Below are 25,479 nucleotides of genomic sequence, written 5' to 3' on the forward strand. Positions count from 1 at the left end.
ACATGGGGATGCATCGGTCTTCAGCTGAATCTAGACAAGACGATGTTCTTGCGGAACGGATGGGTCTCGGATGCCCATTCACGCTCAACGGAACGAACATATCCGACTGCACCAGCTACGTTTATCTGGGTCGGGAGCTGAATATGATGAACGACCTGACCCCCGAGGTGGGCAGGAGGAGACGAGCGGCTTGGGGAGCGAAGAGCATCGAGGATGTAGTGAAGAAGACCAGGAACACCCGGCTCCGTGCTCACCTCTTCAACACCACCGTACTTCCTGCTTTGACCTATGCTTCGGAAACCTGGGCATTTCGCAAGCAGGAAGAAAACGCGGTGAGCGTCACTGAACGCGCAATTGAGAGAGTGATGCTAGGAGTATCCCCTTTCACGCAAGTGAGGGACGGGATTCGAAGTTCTCTCCTACGTCAGCGATCGAAGATCAGAGACGCCGCCGCATTTGCCAAGGAAAGTAAAATAAGGTGGGCCGAACACGTGATGCGCTTTAATGACAAGCACTGGACCAGAGCCGTGAGCGACTGGGTTCCCCGTGATATTAAGAGCACTACAGGAAGACCGCCGACCCGATGGTCAGATTTCTTCACGAAGTCCTTCAAGGAAAAATATGATGCTCTTCGTGTCCCACGCGAAAGGAGGAACCACTGGGCTACTCTGGCACGCGACCGGGACAAATGGAAGAATTACTGGCGCCCGCTCGACCACTTCGAAGATCAAGGAGGTCAAGGTGATCAAGGTGATCACAATCTGAAAGCACAGAGAAAGAGAGTCCTGTCCGACTTTTATATAGTTAATTAGATGGCCCGTCTTCACTGGACGTGCGGGCCCCAGCATCTCTTACACTTGTTTCTTTACCTCACCATTGTCGTCTAAGATGTTCGCAATTTTCGAGAGTGACGTTGACGAGGTCCTTGAGCCGTATCCAGCTGAGCTCTAAGCTGGTTCAACCGTGTAGCGAACACACCAACCCATCTAGTTTCTAGTCGGCGGTCTCCCTCGAGAGCATTTAGAATCTCTTGGGATCCACTCTAGCGTTCTTTTAGTCCATCTATCTTCGATTCTTTTCATAATGTGACTGGCCCATCTACGTTTTGGTTTCGATGTATATTCCGCTGGGTCGCGAAGACGAGACATTGTTCTTAAGCCGGAGCTGCAAAGACCGCCTAGGTGTTGTGCGCACCGAATACACTTTAGAAGTCCTCATTCAAGGACTCTATGTATAGTAAGTAGCTTCTTAGACAAGGCGGCGGTGTCTGCTCACGTCTCCGCTGCGTAACAGAGCGCGTGGAAAAACTGTCGAGCCAAACAGATGGGCACGAAGATCGCGGTCCGTCAGTTGGTCCGTAGCTTCTCTGACGGGTGCGAATGCTGCCCAAGCTGCTCTCATTCTTCTATTCAGTTCTTCCTTCAAGTCGTTTTCCATGTTCATAGAACGTCCGAGATATACGTATGAAGAAGTTTCCACTATTTGGAAGCCTTCTGTTTGTACTTATCCGTCTTCGCAGCCGACGTTCTTCATGAACGGTGCCTTCTTTCTGTTTATTCGCAGTCCTATTCTCTTCCCCACTTCGTTCAGTTCCTTGAGCATCGTTTCTGTTTCACTGCTACCTCTCAAAAAGAGAACGATGTCGTCCGCAAAACGAAGGTTGGAGAGGAATTTTCCACCAACACGTACGCCCCTGTCTTCCCAAGAAATTGATTTCATTATCCATTATAACGCAGCCTTGAACAGCTTCGGTGATATGGCATCACTTTGCGGTCCCCCCTTTCCAATGGATGTGGTGAGAGGGCGGTGGAAAAGCTGTCCCTTACTGGTGTATCGAAGGCAGGAATTAGCTAATGTGCTCATACACGACGCGTGCACACTTTGGTCGACCAGCGCTGACAGTATTGGATTCGTTTCTACGTTGTCGAAGACTTTCTCATGGACGACGAAGGTTAGAACAAAGGGCAGGAGGTATTCCCTTCAATCCTCTATGACCCTCGACACAGTCCGGATCTCGTCCAAGCGGCTGAGCCCCCGACGGAATCCAGCGAGTTCCTGAGGCTGGGCTTCATCCAGCGTCCTATACATGCGCGTGAGGCTGATCTTAGTGAATATCTTGTATAACACGCTCAGCATGCATATCGGACTTTAATTCCGAAGATCCTCTCAGTCGCTTTTCTTATGAATAGGAGCGGTTCGCGAGGTCTTCCGTTGGTCTGGGAACCTTTCTTTTTGGAAGTAAGACGTCATGTGTGCCACTAACATCACATGAAGTGGATGCCCACCAGCCCGAAGAAAGTCTACTGATGTAAAATCAGGTCCGGGGGCTGTGCCAGATTTCTTGCTCCAGACCCTCGACTCGCACCTCCGAAGGAAGAATCCGTGGTGGAGCTTACCCAGTGGGGATGATCAGGCTTGTCACACAAGTTGACGAACGAAAAAGGTTCGAGTAGAACCTCTCCGTAATGATTTCCATCTCACGACGAGAAGAGATACGGATCCCGTCTTCGCTCAGCAAGACTGCTAGCTGTTTTGTGCTGCTTTTCTTTTTCTGCCTATATTTCGAAAGATTCTCCTGCAACGCTTTTTGCAGCTAGTGTTTGCTACTAACCGATTAATGTGCCATTCATTCGAATCAAGCCTCAAAGTCCTTGTACTTTTCAACAATTCCTTGATGGTTTTCGAAATTCGATCCGAGTCGTACACTGCTTCGAGGCACGTTCAGCACAAAACAGCTCAAGGTAAAATTGATGGGCCTGACACATGATGTTCTTAACGACAGCCATTGTACTAGAGCCATAGGTGACTGGGATTCAAAACGCACTACAGGAGCCCAAAGGTCAGATCTCTTAATGTAACTTTTCAAAGAAAAAGTTGGTATTCTATGCCTCCCTCGCAAGAAGAGAAGACGCTGGACAACTTTTGCATAAGATCGGAACAAAGCATGGCGTCTGCTCGAGCAAATGGAAGAACAACAGAAATGGAGGTTACAGATGATGGTTTCAGTTCATGAAGGGTGTATCGAAGAAATTTATTGCGAGTGTAAAGTGTATTTTTCGCTGTTCATTTATTCAAAGTTGCTCATTATCTTTGTGGTATTTGATGTGGTAACTCAAGTGGTACATTGCCCTCTCTTTTTTCTTGTAATTAGCGAGCCTCTAATGCAAGGAGAGGCAGAAATAACTCCCAATTTCAGAGGAATCTAAAAACGTGGCACAAGATATCACCAAAACTTTTCATTTCCACAAATGGAGATAAACCTTTTGTTTGTTTCAAAGTTCTAATAATTAAGAATTGAAATTACCGTCGAAATGATTGCCTTGACTTCTGATACCATTTGAAGCCGTTCTTAGAAGTTTTCCATCACTTCTCTAGGACATCGGACGGAATGCCTTCCATTTCTTCATGAATGGCTCACATAGTTGGTCCAAGGACCAGGGACGGCGTTTGAAAACGTCTTCCAAGAGGTACGCATAAAGAAAAATATCGCGGGCACTTGAATCAGACGAAGGTGTTGACCCAGGGAACTGCCTCGCGTAAGGATACCACTCGTCTCGAGGACATCGCGAAATTTCGCGCAGTCGAAGTGCCGTATGAACTGTTGTATGTAGCTCCATCCTGCTGTAACAAGTCTTCTAGATTTGGAACACTCATTAGCACGTAATTGAAACGGCGTGCGAAACGCTCTCTGTTGTCGCAGTTACAGATTCGTAACTTACCCACCTAAACAAGACTACTCACCCACTCAAACATACTAACATACCCGACCACGGCATGGTGACGACTGAAAACTTTATTGTTTATCTTAAAGTAAGAAGGAACGGACCTCTTTGGAGGACCCCACAAAGATTTTCCCAAATGGGGGAGTTTTTTTCTGCCGCACCCTGTATTAAAAGCGCTGTGTTCGCTTCTAGAATTGGGCTCGTAATAAACCCGTAGCGAAGCGAGTTTAACTGACCGAAAGGAAAAATACGCAATCGACAAAATTTGGCCTAAGTAGAATTTGGGGCACACTGAAGAATGCTAAGTTGTCAGCGCAGACAGCAAGTATCAGTCGAGCGGGTCAGTTTTGACGAAATAGTGGACGAGTGGAGAGGCAAATAATTTGCTCCACAGTAACGTATTCTGCCTTCTTACTGTTCACTCTATCGCCGAACTCGTGTAACACTGGATTAGTGTCGAATTACACGCCAAAGACGTACGAATAAATCGAACCGTATGTGGTTGAGTCTAAAAGTGTTTCCATGGAGCACAATAAACTCCTCGGAGATAGTTCTTTCTTTTTGGTAGTTCACCTCTCACCTGTACACTCGTTGTTCATTGATTTGCTCGAATGGGCACCAGTAGTACTTCCATTGGTCTCGATCGCGCGCAAGTGTTGCCTAGTGGCATCCACTTCCGCGAGGGACTCGAAGAGCGTTATATTTCTCTTCGAAGGACTTGCCCGGCCCATCTAATTTTTGGCATATACGGCAGCGTCTCTGATCTTCGATCAGTGACGTAGAAGTAAACTTTAAATCCCCTATTTCACTTGCGTAGAACGGGTTACCACCAGCATCACCTTTTAAATTCCGCGTTCTATAACGCGTTCTATAACGCCGATCGCACTTTCCTTCTGCTTGCGAAACGCCCACGTTTCTGGAGCGTAGGTCAAAGCAGGAAGAACAGTGGTGTTGAGTAGGTGAACACATTCTTTCTTAGCCTGATATTCTTAGTCCTCTTCACTACATCCTCGATGCTCTTGTATGCTCGCCAGGCCGCTCGTTTCCTTCTGCCCAGCTCGTTCACCAGGAGGTCAGGTCGTTCATCATGTTTATTTCCCGACCTAGATAAATGTAGCAGGTGCATTCGGACATAATCGTTCCGTTGTGCGTGAATGGGGAATCCTAGACCCATTCGTTCCTCATAAACATTGTCTTGTCTAGGTTTAGTTGAAAACCGATCTTTTTATATGTTCCATCACTTTCGGCGAGCACCCGTTCCGCCTGATTGATATTTCATGTTGTCGGAACTATGTCACCTGTGGAACGAAGATGGTGTAAATGCCGGTACTTAACTTTCACTCTCATGTTATCCCATTCCAATCCTCACATCGTATTCTCGAGAGCGGGACTGATTATTTTGGTTGAGATTGTATCGTCCTGACGAACCTCTCTTTTCACGTCGGTCATGGCATCATTGTAGAATGGGGAAATTTTGGTCGTGAATTTGCTACAATACAACTCAAGAAGTGTCAAAAAAACATCCTCATCAAAGAAGGCGGTGGTCCGATCCCATATGAAACTTTGATGCAACAGCGACATCCCTCAGGCAAAATCCTTTACTGACGATGTTGTGGTCAATTTCACTATGATATTCTTCACCGAGTGACTCTCACGTCCAGCGTAAAGAGGGAGGCTTCGAGAATTGCGAGTTCTCATGTATGTTCTTAGTCGTTACTCGTTATAAACCCGGGCAGCCTCTCTACCTGTTCATTCCATTGAAGGCTTTTGGGTTCCGATGTGAAGTTCTTCAGGTGTTCTACTGGGGCCAATTTTAGCGTTGAAATCACCAATCATGACTTTGTAGAAGGTATGAACTTCTCTGTAGAACTTTTCCAAGTCCACTTAGAAAGCTTCGACTTCTTCTCCTTCGTAGCTTGATATTGGAGCCTAAGCGAGGAAGACTGGTCAAAGCTGGCGTTGAACCACAACTTCTCATTCGTAAACGACAACATGCGACAAAAAAGTTTGGATCTGTATTGGCAGTTATCGAAATTTTTTTGTCGCATGTTGTCCTTTTCTGTTTTTTTTTTTTTTTTTTTTTTTTTTACATGTCAAAATTTAGAGTCTATTGGTAACGGGATATTAGTCACAATTGAGGTAGCCCTAAGAAACAAAACAGAACAATGCTGCAGTCATTGGCAATTGCACTATTCGCAGTCATTCAGTCATTAGCACCACCACTGACCTCATCTATTCTCTCTACGAAGAAATATAATGATACGACTACGCCAATGCCAACTATTTCTGCTAGCGGAATGTTTGATGAAAGAGGACACTGCGAAGACTGAGAGTCAGGAAAACAATCCAAATAAATGACTGCTCGCTACGGATGCATGGAAAAAGAAGACTTCATACTTAACAAATCTCGTAAGTATTTCTATGTGTCAGCAGTAATTTCCTCCGTCTTCGTTTTTTTTTTTGTTTCTTTTTTCATTATAAGTTCAAATTACATATCTTTCGTGAAATTCGAATCCATTGGGACTTTTCTTTCTGCTTTTTATAGTTTTTCATTATTTTTTTCGCAATATTGCGTGATTACGTTGTCGTTGCGAAATCCTTTCCAATTACTCGTTCCTTTTGCTTCTGGGACGCTTCTGAAACCTAGTTTTCAGTGATTCAATATTCCCGTCTCTTGTGCTTCTGCACGACTAGCGTTGAAATCAGAGTAATAGCCACGATAATCTGTCCTAGAAGAAAGGTAACTATGCGCAACTACACGAAAAAAAAAATGGGACAAATTAGTTTCTACAAACTAAGATTTTAGATAGGTCTAGGAGCAAAAAAACAATATAACAAAAAAAAACTTTGGTAAACTACCTGGTCATATTAGTGCAGTATTACTTGAAAATCCACAAAAAGCAAAAAAGAGAGAGATCCGGGGAGTTTTCAGCGTCCACTTACTTGTTATTTGGTCGTTGCTTTGCAAGCTACTCTTTTCTTCGTTTTTCACTGTGTAATTCGCTAATACGTATAATTCATTCCGTCATAGCTTTCTGCTTCCTTCGAGATCAGAAACAGCAGTTGCTGCGCGGTATCGATACGGTCACAGTGTCTTCAATTTCAGCGTCCCCATGTCATAACTCGACGGGTTGCCTCCCGCGCAGAACCAACTGACCAAAGCAATTACTGCGGGCCGTGATTATTGACACTACTACGAAAACAAAATGCACTTACTATATGCATGAGTGTACAATGGGTGTAAAACGTGTTGTAACGGGTTGACGCGACACATCCTCGATGATGGTGTGCACTGAGCTCTCTCTATGATAGTATATGGAAATTTCCCCTAACCTCTTTTCTTCTTGCTTCTTATAGTTTTTCATCATTTTTTAAAATATAATGGTACACGAAAAAATTAAGTAGTTTCTGTAAAAACCTTCCGCGATCTTGATTTCTAGAGATTCAATTTCTATCTTATTTTTCTTGTGCAAATGTGTGTTCGGGTTTCACTAGGAGCCGTGGTAAAAGCCCAAAATCTGCTCCAGAAAAGGGCTGACTATCCACAGTCACACCAAAATAAGGCAAAAATCAAACCCTCCAAACTGATGTTTTTGAGGAGAAGTCCTGGAATTAGAAGCTGCTAAGCTAGAGAAAAGGTTTTCTTTCTATTACAAGAAAAGATACCAATAATCCACAATTACGCAAAAAGAAAGGACAGAAATTAAATCTCTATGAAGTAAGATCTTAAGAAATGCAATATGAGCAAAGCAAACGGTAAAAGGTAACGAAAAAGGTTTTCTAAAGGCTTACAGGGCTTGTTACGCCATTGCTTGCAGTTGCTGGATAAATGAAGAGAAGCCAGAGGTCGAATATGCGTTTGCTAACGCTTTCAGTTCTGATTTGAAGGTCATCACATCACCAGAATACACTAGTTGACAATTTTATACAAACATTCCAGCATCCAAAACAAAGAATACTTCGCAAATGCCCAGTGTTTTAATTTTAATCACTCAAATATCCCGGATTTTCACACCTTCCAGTAACTCACATTGTCTGGACAAAAAATCACTCAAGTAGTCAATTAATGTCCAAGTTTGTAATTACAATGCAGAACGAACCATCACGTACCACAGAACTTCATAAAAAAAAAAGCTGATAATTTGAACGGAAGAAAACTTAAAATAACTTCAAAACACAGATAATCAGAGGCTCAACAGTACACCCAAACATGTGATCTCTACTAAAACGTTCTATGTGCAGATGCTGTCAGATCCTCATCAGCAAAAACAGACAATAATCACTGTAGCGACGATTCGTACAACTGTATGATCACGATTCAATGTTTGAGGCATAAATGCGATAGTCGGAGCTGGTGCTCTGACCCCTTCACTTTTGGGCGGTACGTGAAAGGACCCCCTCCACTTCTGTACAGTTGGCGAAGGGAACCCCTTCACTCTTGAACAGCGCACGCGGGCGAGCCGCGCCGCGCCTGGTTCGGCCAACGGTGTTGCTAGAGCGCGCAATTCCCACACATTTGGATGAGAGTTCCACTTCGGCTCTTCAAATGGTGTTAGCGGAAGGATAGTAAGAATGTTTACTTTATGTTATTATTTCTATTCGTTAACTCTTCCGAGATGATGTCCTTTGAATACTAACGACGTTTGCAAACGTAAACACGTCGCAAACTGTTTATCACTATTATTGTTATAACAATTAATAACTGATTCATGACTGGTTAGTTGATTTATTCTAATTGAACCGAACTTTTGGATTCAAGAAAGTTCATACAGGACAAGAACCGTCCTAGAGTCACATATGACTTTGCCATTTGTCGCTAAAGTACTGTGTCACTTTTCCATTTGAGAAAGGGATAGCTTATCAACCGACGGGTCATCACTGGAATTGAATAGCTGAGTTGGTCGAGACCCTAAAACCTAAGCATTGGTCTTCGAGAATCCATGTTATGGTAGGCTAAAAAGAAGAATAGGTGATAGAACCTCGAAATATCCTGTTTCTTGAGATTTCGTAAAACAACAGCCTTTATAATGGCTACACCACTTAATACAGAAGGTTTCCTCAGGTTTATAACTTTGTGAAGACAGAGTCAATGTGTGAATTAAAGTTGTTGCATGTTAAGACATTTCAGTTTTTCCTTTGGAAATACTACACGATATGAGTTAGCGATTCACTTCTGGTAAGCTTGTTTGGAAGGTTCAGTAAATTTGAAACAGTAGTAGTTCCAGCTCTGTCTTCCTTTTTTCTTTATATGTCATAGGTTCTTTAAGGCTAACGCTTAGATCTTAGGGCAACGACTGTATCAGCTATCTACTTCCAATGATGAACGATGATCGATTGATGAATTATCACCTCCTGAAACGCTTTTCTGCTCTTCAAATTTGAAAGCCATTTGTCACTTAGTTGAACATTTCAAAAATATGCAGCGTCTTTGACAAGACACAGAGCGCCGTCAAGATTACATTGACAAATATAGCAAAATTGAAACAAAAACGCCAAACTGGTTATAACAATGTAACGAAGTACGACCCAAAAGAGTCGAAAGCACGTATGGAGTGTTTTCGCTTGCCCGCCCAAACTAGGCTTCTTGCGCTCAAGCAACACCATTGCCCGCCCGACCCAGGCGCGGCGCGACTCGCCTGCATGCGGTAACTCCATATGATGGTATATATACCGGCATTCAGGGTCGTAGATTTTGGGAGGAGGGTGGTTCCGTCCATTTCTTCCTTATTGCCGTAAAAAAACCGCCCAGAAGATGCGGCTTCGAGCGTTTCGGGGCGCTATGTTCTATAACGAGTCCGACGGGAGCGCGTCAGCCTTGTGCACGCGCCGCATCTCCCGGCAATTATAAAGAAATGGACGGAATCACTCTCTTCCCCATAATCTGCGACCACGTATAGGCGTAACCCACCTGAAAAACGCACTATCCCAGATTGTGATGCCGCTAAAGCTCAAAGCACCCACAATCTCGACCTCAAAATGTCATGTTTTTTATTTCGATTACGTATAGCGAAGCATTATTTTAGTTCTTCAAAATGAGTTCTGGATCTGTTTACAGAATGGGTCTCTGCACCACGATAACAAAAAAAAAGCGTACGTTGAAAAAAAAAACTCAATCTATGAAATTTTGTTAATCCAGAGTATGTGCAAACATATTCTACGGGGAAATAGAAGTGTAGTAAAAAACCAAAGCGGTAAACCTACACAAACTCACTTTCTTGTGCGGACCACGCATGCCCACAAATTCTTGTCGTCTTCTACTTTGTTTCATCAGGTTCTGAGCCCAATGCCATGTTGATGAAGCCTCAAACAATAGGTGCACTATGAGTGAAACGAAAAGAAGATCAGCTATTACCTTAGCGTCGTAAACCTGCTTCAAGATGTCGTATCTGATGGAACCGAGGAACACAACTGCCTCTCTTGTCTTCTGTCTATCACGTGCTACTAACTCAACGCAAACACACTCGCCATCCCTCACAACAATGTCTTGGAAAACCTTAAGAAAGCAAATAATACAAACATCATACACACAGCATAAATTTATTGACAATCAAGTGAAAAAGCAACGTACCGTGAGCTAAGAGTGCATATGGATGACTAAGAAAGAAAAAAGGAAAGAAAATTGAATTCAAAAGCGTATACAATTCCTCTAGAACGTTGAACATAAGCCAGATCAATCATTGGTATTGGAAAGGAAACAAAAGAAAAAATTTACAATAAATATATATATAAATATATATTTACATATGAATATATAATATAATATAATTAATATATTACAAATATATATATATAAACCTCAGAAAATAAAAGCAAGTAGAATCGTTAGCTTTTTCAAAGAGCCACACTGTTTGAGTCGATGAAAAAGAAAACAAAGAAACCTAATAATGAATTTACGTAGATTCTACTCAACCTCTTCGAAGGCGTCTATAGCAAAGTAGAGTTTCGGATACGTTATTTCCTCGCTACTTCCTTTGCTGTCCATGCGCCTTCGGCTTGGTGAAGGGTACACCTCAAAAGCTATGTTTGTGGAAAGCGAACATCGTAGCAGATCGTCCAGCCGTTATTGTATCGGGTGCGTCATAAATAATGGAATTTCTTTGAAACTTGTGGTTTTTTTTAAAAGTTAGTTGGGAAAAAAGTGGGGAACCCTAGACTGGCTGAACAAGATTCAGGTAGAAAAATTCCTCTCACGACATATTTCAAAGTGAATAAGTTTTTTTTCTGTTGTTGATGGAACATAAAAGAAAATCCGCAAAGCTTAACTGCAAACTTCTATCTCTGTAGATGTTCTGATTCTCTTCAAAGCTAGTTGGGAAAAATTCAACTAACTTTGGAGCACTATTTCTCTCACCTAGGTAAAAAAAAGTAGGAAAGATATAAACAGCAAATTTTGCATAAATACGGATGTGTCTCCACAAAATTGCAAAGCCATACTACATGAAATCTACGTTGTTTCATTCTACTGGTGCAGATTACTCTGCATTCCCAATTCCCCATTTTGTAGATTGTCTTTTTTCACGAATCTCCTTCACTACAGGGATCAAGCCAGTTAGTCGCAAGGCAACGTGGTCCATTTCAAGGTCAGCTAGGAGGCTATCCGCGGAACGAAAGCGACCTTCTGCCTGATCTGAGACGAAGGTGAATACGGGGAACGGACTCTCTCTTTCTGCTGTGCCAGGACTGAATCATAACACCTCTGAATCCCGCGCGTCGGTCCAGCCAAAACCTTAGGATCGAGTGTCTGGGAAGTGTAAAGGAGGCAGTTTGGAGTTGCCTCCAACAAATGATCTCCACCTGTCCATTCCAGGAGCACGCAACGTTCTCCCAAATACTCATGGGACCAGAGGCTTGCAACCTGCCCATAGTTTTTAAAATTTTACGCATGTTACAGTAGTAAGAAAGTGTCTACTGAGTCCGGAGGAAAGCCTGGCACCCTACTGCCAGGAAAGACGGGGTTGCAGGAGTCATCTAGACTATTGTAACGGAAAAGGACTAGGATGATGATCTGTCCCCACAATGCAGATACGCTTGCATCAGAAGCGGCCGCTGAAGATCTAATGATGCGAGCCATGAGAAGATGAGATGAGAGAATGAGAAGATCAAGTACAACGTCATCGGGCTGACTGAGAGGAGAGGACGCCACCCAATGAACGTCGTTTATGAAATTTGGGAAGAACTGTTTTTAGAAACAAGCGACAACTGAGGAGGTGCTGGAGCTGGTGTCCTCGTCAACACGAATATGGCAAAGAACATCGATTCTTCTGAACAATACGCGACCCGAATGTGGTTCAGTGCCAGTTCTGACTATCTTCGCCGCTCACGCTCCAACGTCAAGCTACGAAAAAGTCGAACTTTCCATATGGACTTAGAGAAGTCATAAAGAGAACATCATACATTCTACAAGGTCATTGATAGTTATTTCAACGCCAAAATTGGCTCCGAAGGAGCGTCTGAACAACTTCACATCGAAATCGGTAGCCTGCAATGAATTGAGCCACGGAGGAAAAAATTCTGAATTACCATGGCAACTAAGACCTCATGGGAACTCGTAATTCCAGAAGCCCTCCTCTTTACTTAAACGTGAGAGTCACCAGAAGGAGGGCAGCGTACTGGAAATCACCACAGCATCGTCAATAAAAGGTTTTGCCTTATGGGTGTTGCTGTTGTGCCAAAGTTCTATACGGGATCGGACCATCGCCTCCTCCGAGGAAGATTTTTCTTCACGAGGAGAGAAGAGAAAGCCACAAAATCCATAAAGTGAAGTCACAGAACCCTCATCGACTGGGACCTCCTGGCTTTGCTAGTCGAGTGTAGGGAAGGTGTCACAATGGACAACATCGACGACGAGTATGATCGGCTTACAGCATCTTCACGACTGTACGAGGATAGTGAAGAGTATTATTTCACCAAGAGACGCCTGTCTCCGGAAACTCCTGATCTAATGCATCAGAGTTACAATCACACTATGGTACTAGTTACTTACCATCGGCAGTTATTTCATCTTCGTTTTGCTGCAGACAACTTGATTTTCCTTCACAGGAGATTCTCTCCTGTGAAGGAAAATCAAGTTGTCTGCAGCAAAACGAAGGGCGTTTAAGTTACGATGGAAAACGGTAGAGAGGGTCCCGGCTGATTGTAATATATCCTCTCAAATGCCTCATCCAGAACAAGTTATCATCCCCTAAGATGCTACATCCAAAACTATGTAGTCGCGATGCCGTGATATTAACGGACCTACGCGTGATAAAATGGCTCCGCTAATACTAATTAGGATGCGACCCACATATGAACCCATAGATCAAAACCCACAAAGGTCTTGATACAGAGGCAGCTCGTTGGTCACAGCTATGTACTCTTCTTTCCTATTGATTTTTGGACTTTTAGCGTCCACTCTTCCTTTCTATTCATCTTTAGACTTTCAGCGTTCATCCCCACTGCCTCCAAAGTTCTGGGAGCCAACACTTCGGGTTCGTACGATAGGATCGTAGCAGCTATGCAAAAAGGAGCATTTTCATGGCATTTTCTGCGATGAGTTCCGAAATGGGGTTGCTGCGTTTGAATGTTTCATCCCATCTAGTCGTCTGTCCTTCAATAAGAACACAAACAGGTCGCCCTGTTTCGCCAATACATTGTTCGCCACATGTTTTGCATGAAATTAAATAGACTACACACTACACCAGAGATCATGCAGTCGCCTGCCTTACCGAATGAACATATTACTAGGCTTGGAGTCAGGCAAATGCGATAACACATTCCGTTTCACGGAGCATTATCAATGTAAACATTAGAAGTTGCGATCCGCTGCACTAGGTTAACCGCTCCTGGACGCCTATGTCTTCCATTCACCATCGATCCGCTCCTGGACATCAGATGTCACCCTTACGGCTGTCCTAAACATGTTCCGAGTGACCGATTTCTTGGTTTTCCATGGATGAGCGGAAAGACAGTGAACTAATGTTCTTACTACTACTACTAGGTTTTCGAGACCATCGTGCCTTCCACTCACAGCTGGACTACTGTATTTCCACGTTAAGGAAGGACAGCCAATTTTCTTTGGATGTTTCCTGTGTAAACCTTATGTAAGAGGATTGTTGGTTTAGAAGCTTGAAACAAGTCCAAGTGTCCATCTCATCTTGAACGGGACATATAATGCACAGTTATCAATGTAACGACAGTACAGGAAAGGTTTGATAAGGTCATTTATTAATTAGCTAATCCGTACTCTGTTGAAGAGCCCAGCGAGTGTTATAGCGATGTTTTTACTGGAACGGTCAGGGATCAATCTACTAAAGAAGTAAGACTTTTGCATTTTGCGTTAAAAGTTTACAGTGCGCATTTCGTATCCAACAATAATGAATTTTCCTATTATCACTCGAAAAAAAAACAGTTTCGATGCTATTATTAGGCGGAAAAAAGGAAACCCATAACCGGAAATAGAGGAAAGTTAGAGCAAAGTAAGATCCACGACTTTCTGAATAACGGCGATCAAAGTAAATTCCTTGCAATATAGTTTTGTGCTGTTGTAGAGCCGGATTTTGTTTATATTTAAGCAATGTTTGGTGCTTTTAATTCTTACTTTATTTGAATGCTAAACGTTTCCTAATTTTCGAATTTTTCCTGACTAGCTTTTGAACGAATCAGAACAGAGATCAAAATTTGCAGATAAGGGTTTTCCTTGATGCTCTATGAAAATATGGCACCGAATTTCCAACCTTACTAGTGAAGTCCTGCAAGGAGAAAAAGTGCGAAATTCCAAATTTTCGGCTCCGCGTCAAAGCCTGTATAACTATGAACAAAGCCCAGTAACTCAGCTCTTATTCTACAAAATCCAATACGGTATGTTACATATGTCATAGAGGACTTTGCTATTAGAATTTACTGTCATTTTTTCCAAGTTGTTTTCATTCCCTCAAAATTAGTTGAAAAAAGTTGAAAAATGGGGTGGATGTGGCAGTTGGTTAGAAAAGGTACGTTGTAACCACGCGGTCGACGGTTCGAAGCCGCGCTAGCATAAACCAAACCTTTCATCACTCCGGTGTTGATAAATTGGTAGCATACTTGTTTGGGAGGATAAAAGCACTGAATTGATTATGGCTGCCCCTCGCAAGTCATTGTATAGAACAGCACGCGTTCCAAAAACGTCAACAATTGCGAATTGCAGTAGAACGCTTTGGCGCATCCCAAGTGGATTGGTACCCCAGTGACTTTATCCTTTTAGAGTTGAACAATTCGCTAAAACTCCCAACTTTTTCTCAACTAGCTTTCAAAAAAAGCAGAGGGTGTCGAAAAAGGCAATTTTAATGTTTCACAGTGCGAATTTTCCTCTACGAAACGCATTCTTTTTTGCCCTTTTCCGCCTTTTCTGCATTCCATTATTCATGTTTACTTCAATCTAGCAAAATCCGACCAGTCCAGCAGTAATGCACGTTCTGCAAAAATCAACATTCTAAAAAAAACTAACGGAAACAAACTATTCACCGTCCATAATCACCGTTAATGAGTGAAAATGCGAGTAGAAAGCATGAAATAGTGTGAAAATGTTCTTAGAAACCGTTTTGCATCGGCTTTGTTTTTCCACTTTGCCAAAACGAAGAAAATCCCGGAGAGGATCGAAGTCTCAACCTTTCGTTTCCATTATCAACAAGTAAAAATGTTCATAAATTGGAGGAAATAGTGTGAAAATGGTTTTAAAACGTGTCAAAAGAAGAATTGTTCCATCGAGTATACGCTGAGAACTTCTTATTACTTTCAACTTATGGGTGCCCATATGTGCTGACACTTCTAATTATTGCAATGAGCTATCTGTGGTGTCTATATTATACCATACATTTTTACTTTACTTGCAACACTATATATTGATATTCATTATAGTACTATTTATTGTAATTATCTTATTACATTATATTATTTTAACTTTTTTATTGATTTGTTTCTTTAATTCTATTTAGTTTTTGATTGCTGCATTAGCGGCTATACCAGAAATAAAGAGATGATAAGTTCGTTTTAAGAATCTTTGGGGGTGGGGGGTCGTTTTCAGAGGTTTTTCTCCCCAACTACACGCTTGACCTTAGCCGTTAATTTTATTTCTCTACAGTTAAAGCTACCAGTGAGTAAGCACAAACAACAAAACAGGATAATGGCGTATTCTGCGCAATTTTCAGAAATTTGCCCCTTTTCAAGATTGCAGTATAGAACATTTTCTCCATAATCGTAGTCCAACATTCTATTAATATGAAGCAGTGGTGACTACACTTTTGTCCAATAACAACCTACTAGCTAATCAAATTAAAGGAGAAAAAGATAGACAGATAAAGGGAAAGTAAGAAAGATTATGCCTCAACCACAAGCTTATTACAGTAGCCGTGTATTGCAGGGATGACAAACCAAAATAATGTGCGACAAAAATTCTAATGGAAATGAAGGTGTCAACTGCATACGACCGCAAGGATCAGAAAAAAAAGAGAAACGTTGATAAAGGGGCAGCTCATTCGTCTGTGATATCTGCTGTCTCTTCATTTTGCATTCTTACCCACAATTTCGCGTTCTGACAATTGTAACAGAAAGAGCGTTTTCGTCATGGACGTTGTAGACAACGAACTTCAACACACATCGATGCATTCCAATTTTCAGCGCCATATATTATAAATGTGCTCTAATGGAACATAAGATGGTCATCAAGTAACTTGATATACTACTCTCTGCATGATTGGCATTATACTAGATAAATTACGAAAGAAGCTGGTGAGCCTTTTCGCATCACGAGTGACAGAATGACAGCAGGAAAACAGTAAATGTCGTAAATTCAACTGCAAATTAGTTCCTTTTTTTCAAAAATTGTTGACGACACTTCTGTAACTTCCACACTGTTTTAAGACCAGCAAATATCGTCTGTTACGCTTTATGAAAGGCAAGCAAAAAAAAACGTTTTAGGATTATATATAGTCGGGTCAAAACGACATTTATCAGGAGCGTTGCTGCGGTGCATTTGCGTACGCGCTCGGAACAGCGCGGTGGAGGCAGCAGCTGGAACCGAGTTGGGACTATCGCAAAGTGCAGCGATGGATGGTGCCAACAAGGGTTGTACCACACTCCTAGCCGTTCCGCTCCTCGAGAGAAGCCGTATATGCAATTGCGCGCCTGCTTCATGTCGTTCTGACACTACTATACTGGGTAGGAGCGCGCTGCTTATTGAATATTACGGCAAAGATCATTTTCCGAAAACGAGCTTTTGTGGCACACAAGCAGAGTGTTGCTTGGAATAAGCAGGAGTGAACTAGAGAGCCAACGAGCTAGATTATATCCATCATTTATGCAACATCCTGATACTGATCTGCAGAGAAACCGTTTCAAAATTGTTATCTATACCTTTCGACAATTTTTGCGGATTATCTGGAGGTTTTGAGGACTCGTCTTGGTGCAAACAGCGCACGTCACGAAGAAGTCCAGCTGCAAAGTCCGCAATTTTTACAACATGTGATCTTTGCGTAGATCTACTTGGCACACAATTAATCTATGATTTGTTCCAACAAAAAAATCTCAACGAAATAATTTCCAACCCAAATCTTGTCCACTGCGGCGACATGAGGTGTTGATGATGAATATGACACCCATTTCGGTTACGTCATGTTGCCCAGAAATACACAAGATAATAGAAACTCGTATCTAAAGTTACACTTACGCACCGCGAAATTCAAAATGGTACACCGAGTAACTACTTCCTCTGTTGCTTCAGAGGAGTAAGCCTAGAGAAAGGTAGGAAATGAGTGCCTTACGGTATTTCACGTACTCTTACCTTAAAAAAACGAGGAGAATATAAAAACCAATAAATAAAAAAATAAATAAATAAACCTTAATCCAAGAAAGAAAGGAAGTATGTTCTCCGAGATTCAAACTGAGTAAGGGATGGAACTGGAATTTAAGGTTTTTGATCCTTATCATGCAGTTGAGAAAGATTACTTCAGGTAAATCAATAGCTATCATCTTTTACTCTTCCTCTGTCCAGTTTTCTTCTCGTTTTTCCATTTGCTCATACATTGCTTTCTTTATTTGATTTGTATTTTTATTTCCTTCCATCTTTTTCCTCACCTCTATCCTACTTGTCTTGTTTCTACGTTCTACTTTTCCCGCTCTACTGTCTTATTGTTTTGTCTTATTCCCTTGTCTTGCTTGGTATGACTATTTTGTCTCGTTTGTCTGTCTTTTATTTTATTTTTTATTTTTTCTTTTTGTCTTTATTTATGTGCCTTTTCTTGGTTTTATGTCTACGTTATTCTTTTTGTCTCCTCTGAAAAACTTATGGTTCCAACTTTTTTTTATTCTTGCAGTATGTTTTATACCACGAATTTACTTCTCACCCAAATGAAACAAAAATGAATTAAGTAAACGAGTGGTACAAGCTACAACTGCTTTGTACCACTCGTTTACTTCATTCATGTTTGTTTCATTTTCGTATGTCTCACTGTTCTTTCATCCATTCCTGTTTTGTTCCTGTTTTTCACTTTTTCTTCTCAACGTTACTCTCCTTTTTTCATTTTGTCTTTACTTCTCAGCACGTAACAAGGGTTTTAACCTGGCTAGGGAATGCTTACTAAATGATAATCGGCACTTAAATCATATTAATATGACAAGAACATTGTAGCTGAAAGAGAACAATTCGCATGGAAAAATGGTGGTTTTTCAAATGGAAGTAAAGATCCTGTTTCAGTACCCTTTTTTAACTGTAGAGAGTACTTTGTCTACAAAACATCCTGGATTGTACAGCTCCAAAATTGGTACGAGATAATGAAAGAAGTATGAAAGAATTCCAGTGCGATCCATGACAAAGCTAAGGTGGCGTTTTCAGACTTTAATTGAAGTTTTGACTTCTAAATATTTTCAATCAAATTTGTTTTTTGTGTCTTTGGACTTGGTTTCACGATTTTTCCTTCAGAAGAGCAGTTTTCTGCTATTATTCAACCAAATTTGGAGAAAGAAAGAGAAAGCAAACCCTCTTCATATTCAAAGTTAGGGCTAGCGCTTTTTGTAGGAAGTAAACGTGCGAAATTTGCCGACAATAAATAGTTTTCTAAGCGCTGAATCCTAAAGTTTAATTTAATTTCCGTTTTTCGTCTGCGCGAAAGTATGGCAACTCATTTGTTCTTCTGAATTTTACTTCTGAATTTAGTTCCCAACCTCAAAGCTCTGGTAAAAAAAAGACTTGGAATCAAATCAAAGCTATTATGGTTCTTCGGCTCCGGTGATGCTATTACGTAATGAGAAAAATTGACAAAAACGTGAAGAACGTAACGTCGTTTCTTCTCCTGTTACTAGAAAAGCTAGAACAATAGCGAGGTTAACAGCGGGTTTCCAAGTACTGTGTCAATACTTGATACTGTGGGAATCAAGTGGAAACGGTAGTGAACTTAATTATGTTGAAAGAAGTTCGCCTGTAAAAAACAAATAGAATGAAATAACAAATCAAGTAAAACAGGGATGTAATAAACGAGAAAGAGAATGAGAATTCGAATTAGGCAAATGATAATAATAAATAAATAGATCAATGTAAGAACAAATGAAAAAAACGAGAAGAAAACTGGACAAGTAATCTTCCTGAAGTAATCTTTCTCAGCTGCAAGATAAGGATCGAAAAGCCTAAGTTCCGATCTCATCCCTTACTCAGTTTGAAACTCGGAGATCATACTTCCTTTCTTTCTTGGATTGTTTATTGTGATATTCTCCCCGTTTGTTTTGAGGTAAGAATACGTGAAACAACGTAAGGCACTCATTTTCTATCCTCCTCTAGGCTTACTCCTCTGAAGCAACAGAGGAAGTAGTCACTCGGTGTACCATTTTGAATTCCGCGGTGGGTCAGCACTGGTCCAAGGGGCGGAGCCTTTCGCAGCCGGGTGTAAGTTTAGATACGAGTAATGGAAGAGAGTAGTAAAAGCAGATGCATCTAAACTTCTCCCCATCTGGTTCTTCCACTGAGGTTGTGTATTTAGGTCCAACACTGTGAGATTATTTTAATAAGCATTAGCTAATCTAAGAACCGAACATGAAAGAAAACAAACATTGTCCCCTCAAAATGCCATTTCTGTGCAAAACGGACGTTACTTGATCAAACGCAAACAATCCCCTTATTCAAAATACATGAAGACTGAGGTCGGGACATACTATACCCAACCGCATTCCCATCATGACCTTTAAAAAAACATTTTCAGTGTGAAACGAACCCAAATGCGAGACCAGCATCTCAAGTCGCCTCACTACGCAATCGATTGAAGTTTTCATTTTGGAGTACATGTTGTCGAATAGAGCCAAGTAAGTAATGAATCATAACAATTAAGAAATCGTTGGAACCTGCTGTAGCACGAGGTTTAAGCAAACTGTCTCCTCCCAGTTATAGGCTTGATCGCAAGGTACGGGTTGATTTCGGCTAGAACGACGAAATACTTGAACTAGACTCGTTTGCTGAAAGAAAGTTTGCAAGAGTTAAGATGAGAAACAATACGCAGTTTTGTCCTTTCGAAGTTACACAACATGCTAACTATGCACTGTTACTCGAAGAGCCAAGCAGAAACATGATGGGCTGTGGGAACCCAGCGACCAGTGCATGTTTTCACCGAGAACGTGGTGTGTACCACCGATACAACTCCTTTACGTCGACTACTTTTGTTTCGTGTGCGCTAAAGTCGAGCAGAAACCTCGAACACCGCTCCTGAATAAGACCGAAAGTAGAATGTTATCTGTTGTTTAGAAAGGCTACATGTGTCATTTTTGATTAGAACATGTCTAACCACTTCAGAGTTTATGTGTTGCGTCTTATATCTCGTTTGTGCTTTTGTTTATTATCTATAGAACTACGATTTCTATTTTATTCGGAGGATCATTGCTCCACTACAAACTTTTCAGACGTAGCAAATTCCCAGAGTTGAATTTATTTCTTTTACGACTTTAATGGGAAATTGAAATAGCCCTCATGTACTACTTTCTAGCGGTGGCAGCTAATGCGATATGAAGAAAAGAAAGAACAAGAAACAACAAAAGAAAAGAAAGAAATTTAACATATGAAGAATTGAGGTAGTTCCTTTCATGAACTTATGACTTCAGTGCCAAATCTAAGTCCTCGACAAATTAAGCGGAAATGGGTTCACAGAAAAACAACATTCAGAACTGGTCATGCGCATCGGCGATTTCCAAATGAAAAAAGTTGCTTCAAATTACTTTCCGTCGCTTTCATCAGATGAGAGAAAAGTTTTCAACGAGAATAAGAAAAGCAAGACTGTGTGGCAAATACAGTAAATAGTACACATATATTTCACTTTACTGCATTTTTTAAGCGCAAAGTTGTTTGAAAACCACAATTTCTGGCTAGAGATGAAATGTTTTTGCAAGAAACAAATGGATTATTTAGTAAGTCAAGCGGCAGTGGTCATCGTGTAGACCTGTAATTTGCTGAGCATCCGCTGTTTCACCATCTCTTTTCTCTTGGGCGACTGCAGTCACAGTCTGGTGTTGAATCACATAGTAGCGTTTGTTGACGCTTTGACTTTTGAGTATACTTCTTTTACATATGTGGGCTCATATGTATACGTGAATGTTAGGCGACATGAACTTATAACTATAATATATGATATAACGTACTTTCCATGGTCTTAAGCAGTTTAATTAACCTTAGAATGGCCGCGATTAGTTATGCGAAATCTCTTGTTCATAAATACCCGCTCAACTACCGCTGCGCATTATGAGCTCTTCGACTAACGCGCAGAAATTAGAGCTACAGCAGGTCCAGTCATTAATTATTGGACCATTCCCTACCTGTCCATTGCCAAAACCAGTGTTACACTGCGACCTTGCCAGAATGACATTGGCACGAGGTTCTTTTTTGAGTGACAAAAGAAGATCTGGAGTTTGAATTCGCGCTCGTCGAAAACGGTGTAAAGTGCTACTGACGCTGTTGAACTGGTATTCAGACTTTTTGAAAGTTATCTTCAGCCCAGCCATGACATTGAATAGTATAACTAGAGAGAGAGAGAGAGAGAGAGAGAGAGAAAGAAAGAAAGAATCAGTTTCCTCTCAACCACTATTTTATCTGCCTCAAGATTGTTTCTTAACCTCATCCTGCATCTCAATCTGCCCTGCAGAAATATTGGGAGTTATAGTTTCTGTTGTCCATTGCCTACACGCTGACACCTTCCGGCCTGTAGGTGTAAACAATGTTTCTTCCCTTATGCTCACTGTATCGGCAAAACGATAATGGTTTACAAATTAGATTCCCATCAATACAAACATGACAAAAGTATCTTTTTGTTTAATGTCTTCTGCGTACGATCTAGCAGAGCTGTGTCGCTCTGCTCATTACCAACGAGTATAGCTTGAATTTGACTGCGGGATACAGGAAGAGGTGCGGAAAGGACACGGTACCTCTGTACACGCTCCAAGTCCTTCAGAAGCATATTCATTAGTCTTCTTTGACGAGGGTGCAGAAAAGCTTCACTGACATTCGACCGCCCGATCATGAACGTGTATACAGGCAGCGTGTCTTACCCGTGTCTCGTAGGAACTAAGGCGTTTCCCACGCCGCTTTTCAAAACAATTAAGGGAGTTGAGCGTTGCCACGCACACACTCGCAATTTAAACACGAACTCTATACTGTCCACAAGAGATCAAAACAACAAAAATTTCATGGCACGTTGCCCTTAAAGAAATTGTTAGAAGGAAAACACAAAAAAAAAAGAAACTGGACGCCGAGTAAGACTTCATATATCAAGTTACTATATCTTTTCAGTAACACAGTACTTCTGCGGAAAATATTTTTTACGCTCCGAAATCGAAAGGTCGCAAACAAACAGTTGCACTCCTAGATTTCAAGGAACTATGAGTCACAAATTATAGTCTTCAAGATAGCGAACTATCGTTCTTTTGAGTTTTCGCTTTTTTTGGTACGTACTTTCTGTAGGGAGTAGTGAAGTGCACGTGAAGACAAGAAAGCAGGAACAACTTGTGCTCTACTAAAACAACATAACGGCAAAATGAAGAGGTGTTCACCTGCCCTCAAGAATACCAACGAAGTCGCTGCCGGTGAGGCAACTCTGCTAATCTGGAGCCAACATTTCAATTTCGTTATGAAGCGGCCAACGATCGACATACACTATATTCAGCGAGAAACCACCGACCTAGTCGGAAATCCTGGTCTATGTCCAAGAAACAAAAGATGTAAAGTCCGGCGGAATAGAAATAGCGCGAGAATGCTGAAACCTCTCCTTGATCGTGTTATCCATGAGATCACGAAGATCATCCGTTCAATATAGATTTACAAAAGGAACCTGAGTGCTCGACAAAGGCTATCATAATTCCCCCCCCCCCACAAGGTGTTGTTCTACCCAGGAACTACTGACGATAATCACTGCTGCGTGTAACGTACAAGATTTTGGATTAGCTTATCAAACACTGCGACGCTAGCATCCGTAATGGACAAGCGGACTTTCGCCCTGTCCAGTCAACGAATAAGAATGATCAAAATATGGCAGCGGTACTCAAAACCTAGGCAGTTATATTTTCTCAACTTTGAACCTGTTTCAACTCCCCTCATCCTGGTCGTCTTCCCAAGACTCTTTGAGCTATTAACATTCCGGGGAACTTCGTACGCTCAATTGACAACATCAGTCACGGGGCAACAGCTGCGATTCGTACAGCAGCGACATGCGCCTGACCGCTGGCAGCGAATAGTGGAGCAAGACACGTAGTGGATGTGGCCGACCCTTCCTGTTCAACTTCGTCGTCGACCACATCATCATGCGAAAAATACCCATTGATGTCGTCCTAATACCATCAAGTCGTTCTCTGGCCGATCACAAGTGAGCTCATCATCACCTTGCTTCCCGTAGATCTTCGAACTGGTCGAGCGGTCACCAGCAATTTCTCCATTTGTCCCAATTGCGTGCCAAAATCGCCCAGTTGTTTCTCCTTTCGCGGGGAAACAAAGAACATAAAAATTTTCTTTGAAGGACTTCGTGGAGAAATCTGACCATATGGTCAGCCGTCTTCTTCTAGTGCGCTTAATATCGTGTGGAACTCAGTCGCTCATGGCTCTAGTCCAATAGTTGTCGTCGAAACGCATCATGTGTCCAGTCCACCTTATTTTGCTGGTTGATGAGGACTAGTGGTGAGTTCTCTAGATGTTTAGTCTTGATTTTGTCGGGACCGGGTGAAATACGATTCTTCACTGATATGATTGGAGCCGGACTTCGGATGGGAGGACCCCCGAGATGACATGTCCATTTTCTCTCAGACGATGAGAAGGCAAATGAACGGGGCTGGCGAGGAGATCTGACTCGAAGTCGTCGATGATTTTCTCGATACTGTAATTGCTCAATCTAAGTTCCACAGAGCTGTTATTTCTGTTTTACAATTGGTGAAATTCCGATGGCAGTAGGGAATGCTTCCGCAAGCCTCTGCTTCAGTCAACCCTGGTCCTCTTCTCTTTGAAGTCTTCATATCCCTTCTCTGCAAAGCACGGCAAGCTTGGACGTAAGGTCACGGCTCTCTGCAACTCGTGCAACTCCACGCCGGCGTATTAGCTCCGGAATTGCTGGGGATGACCGTGTCTTGATGGTTTTTTGACTTTCTATTCACGCACAGTCGTGAAGATGTTCTACAAGCCGGTCATATTCGTCATCGATCTTGTCTATTGTGATATCTTCCCAAATGCTGGCTAGCGTAATGAAGAGGTGCCAGTCAATGATGGTTCTAGGACTTCGCTTTGCAAATTTTGCGGCTTTCCTCTCCGGAGGGAAATCTTCGAAGGAAGTGATGGTCCGGTCCCGCATAGAATTTTGGTACAAAAACGACATCCGTTATTCAAAAAATTTTATTGCCATTATTTCATTTCAGTACCTCTACCGGGTGACTCCCACTTCCAGCGTAGAGAGGAAGGCTTCGGGAATTGTGAGTTCCCATGAATGGTGTTAACCGTTACTCTTTATAAACTAGGAAAGCCCCTCTCCTTGTTCATTTCATTAAAGGCTGTGGATTCCCCTGTGAAGTTTTTAGGCAACGAAGTAGAGTCAGTCAGAGTTAGTGTTGATCCAAATCTCATCCGTTTCATGCGTCGTTCACTGAGTGGCGTCGTCTCGCATGGTGAGCCCGATGACGTCGCACTTAATCTTTCCGGCTTGCATCATCAGATCATCTTCAATGACCGCTTCCGATGCGAGCACATGTGCATTGTAAGTACAGATAGTCATCCTAATTCTTTTCCGTTTCGGCAGCCTAGATGACTCCTGCAACCCTGTCTTTCCTAGTACTACCGTACCAGGCTTTCCTCCGGAGTCAAAAGCCTCTTTCTTACTACTATAACGTGCTTTAAATTTTAAAACCAATGTGCAGGTTGCAGGGCTCTAGTCCTACAAATATTGTGGGAGGATGTGACATCCTTCCGAAAAGGCAGAAGAGCTTGCTTGTTGGAGGCGACTCCAAATTGCCTCCTTTTCACCTCTCCCATCACCTGATTGCGGACTTTTGACCGGACCAACGTGAGGGATACAACGATCTTATGGTGAGTCCTAGCACATCAGAGAGTTCGTCCCCTGAATTCACCTACGTCTTAGAACAGCCACAAGGTGGGTTTTGGTCCGCAATTGGCCACTTATCCGCTAACTAGGGAGCCTACGCCACCACGCCACTTAGCCTCACAGTTAACCGGTTGTGATTCCTCTAATAACGGAGGTCCGTGACATAGGATACATAAATTCATTCTAGTAAATGCTATATTTACATT

At 42.0% G+C, this 25,479-nt stretch overlaps 5 protein-coding genes across 7 annotated transcripts in view; 2 read left to right on the forward strand and 3 right to left on the reverse strand.

Annotated features, from left to right (window-relative positions):
* Positions 1-2: 2 nt before the first annotated feature.
* RB195_022240 (uncharacterized protein) lies at positions 3-812 on the forward strand (the record flags this gene model as incomplete). 2 transcript variants are annotated; one of them, XM_064209298.1, is made up of 1 exon in its annotated part: positions 3-812. In XM_064209298.1, one exon carries the CDS (start codon positions 3-5, stop codon positions 810-812), a length of 810 nt encoding a protein of 269 aa, XP_064065179.1. The 2 variants fall into 2 exon arrangements, with proteins under 2 accessions (XP_064065179.1, XP_064065180.1); XM_064209299.1 differs by having other exon boundaries at positions 9-812.
* Positions 813-4,650: 3,838 nt separating this feature from the next.
* RB195_022241 (uncharacterized protein) overlaps positions 4,651-25,479 on the reverse strand; it is a gene marked incomplete at both ends in the record, with an annotated part of 30,111 nt that continues 9,282 nt past the window's right edge. Inside the window, 7 exons of one of the 2 annotated variants that reach the window (XM_064209300.1) lie at positions 4,651-4,825; positions 9,631-9,692; positions 9,934-10,023; positions 10,075-10,215; positions 10,633-10,731; positions 17,088-17,168; positions 20,061-20,171. In XM_064209300.1, coding sequence (XP_064065181.1) covers positions 4,651-4,825; positions 9,631-9,692; positions 9,934-10,023; positions 10,075-10,215; positions 10,633-10,731; positions 17,088-17,168; positions 20,061-20,171 — 759 coding nt within the window. Of the gene's footprint in view, positions 4,826-8,538; positions 8,632-9,630; positions 9,693-9,933; positions 10,024-10,074; positions 10,216-10,632; positions 10,732-17,087; positions 17,169-20,060; positions 20,172-25,479 lie in introns of those variants that run through there. The other variant, XM_013447844.2, reaches the window with a different exon arrangement.
* RB195_022242 (uncharacterized protein) lies at positions 12,550-12,819 on the forward strand (the record flags this gene model as incomplete). Its single annotated transcript, XM_064209301.1, has 1 exon — positions 12,550-12,819. The coding sequence occupies one exon, from the start codon at positions 12,550-12,552 to the stop codon at positions 12,817-12,819; it is 270 nt and encodes an 89-aa protein (XP_064065182.1).
* Positions 23,367-23,690, reverse strand: RB195_022243 (uncharacterized protein; the record flags this gene model as incomplete). The annotated part of the gene is made up of 2 exons (XM_064209302.1): positions 23,367-23,522; positions 23,574-23,690. The coding sequence occupies 2 exons, from the start codon at positions 23,688-23,690 to the stop codon at positions 23,367-23,369; spliced, it is 273 nt and encodes a 90-aa protein (XP_064065183.1).
* On the reverse strand, positions 24,815-25,455 carry RB195_022244 (uncharacterized protein; the record flags this gene model as incomplete). Its single annotated transcript, XM_064209303.1, has 3 exons — positions 24,815-25,052; positions 25,207-25,288; positions 25,395-25,455. The coding sequence occupies 3 exons, from the start codon at positions 25,453-25,455 to the stop codon at positions 24,815-24,817; spliced, it is 381 nt and encodes a 126-aa protein (XP_064065184.1).

This window comes from Necator americanus, chromosome X, assembly GCF_031761385.1.
Source record: "Necator americanus strain Aroian chromosome X, whole genome shotgun sequence".
NCBI lineage: Eukaryota > Metazoa > Nematoda > Chromadorea > Rhabditida > Ancylostomatidae > Necator > Necator americanus.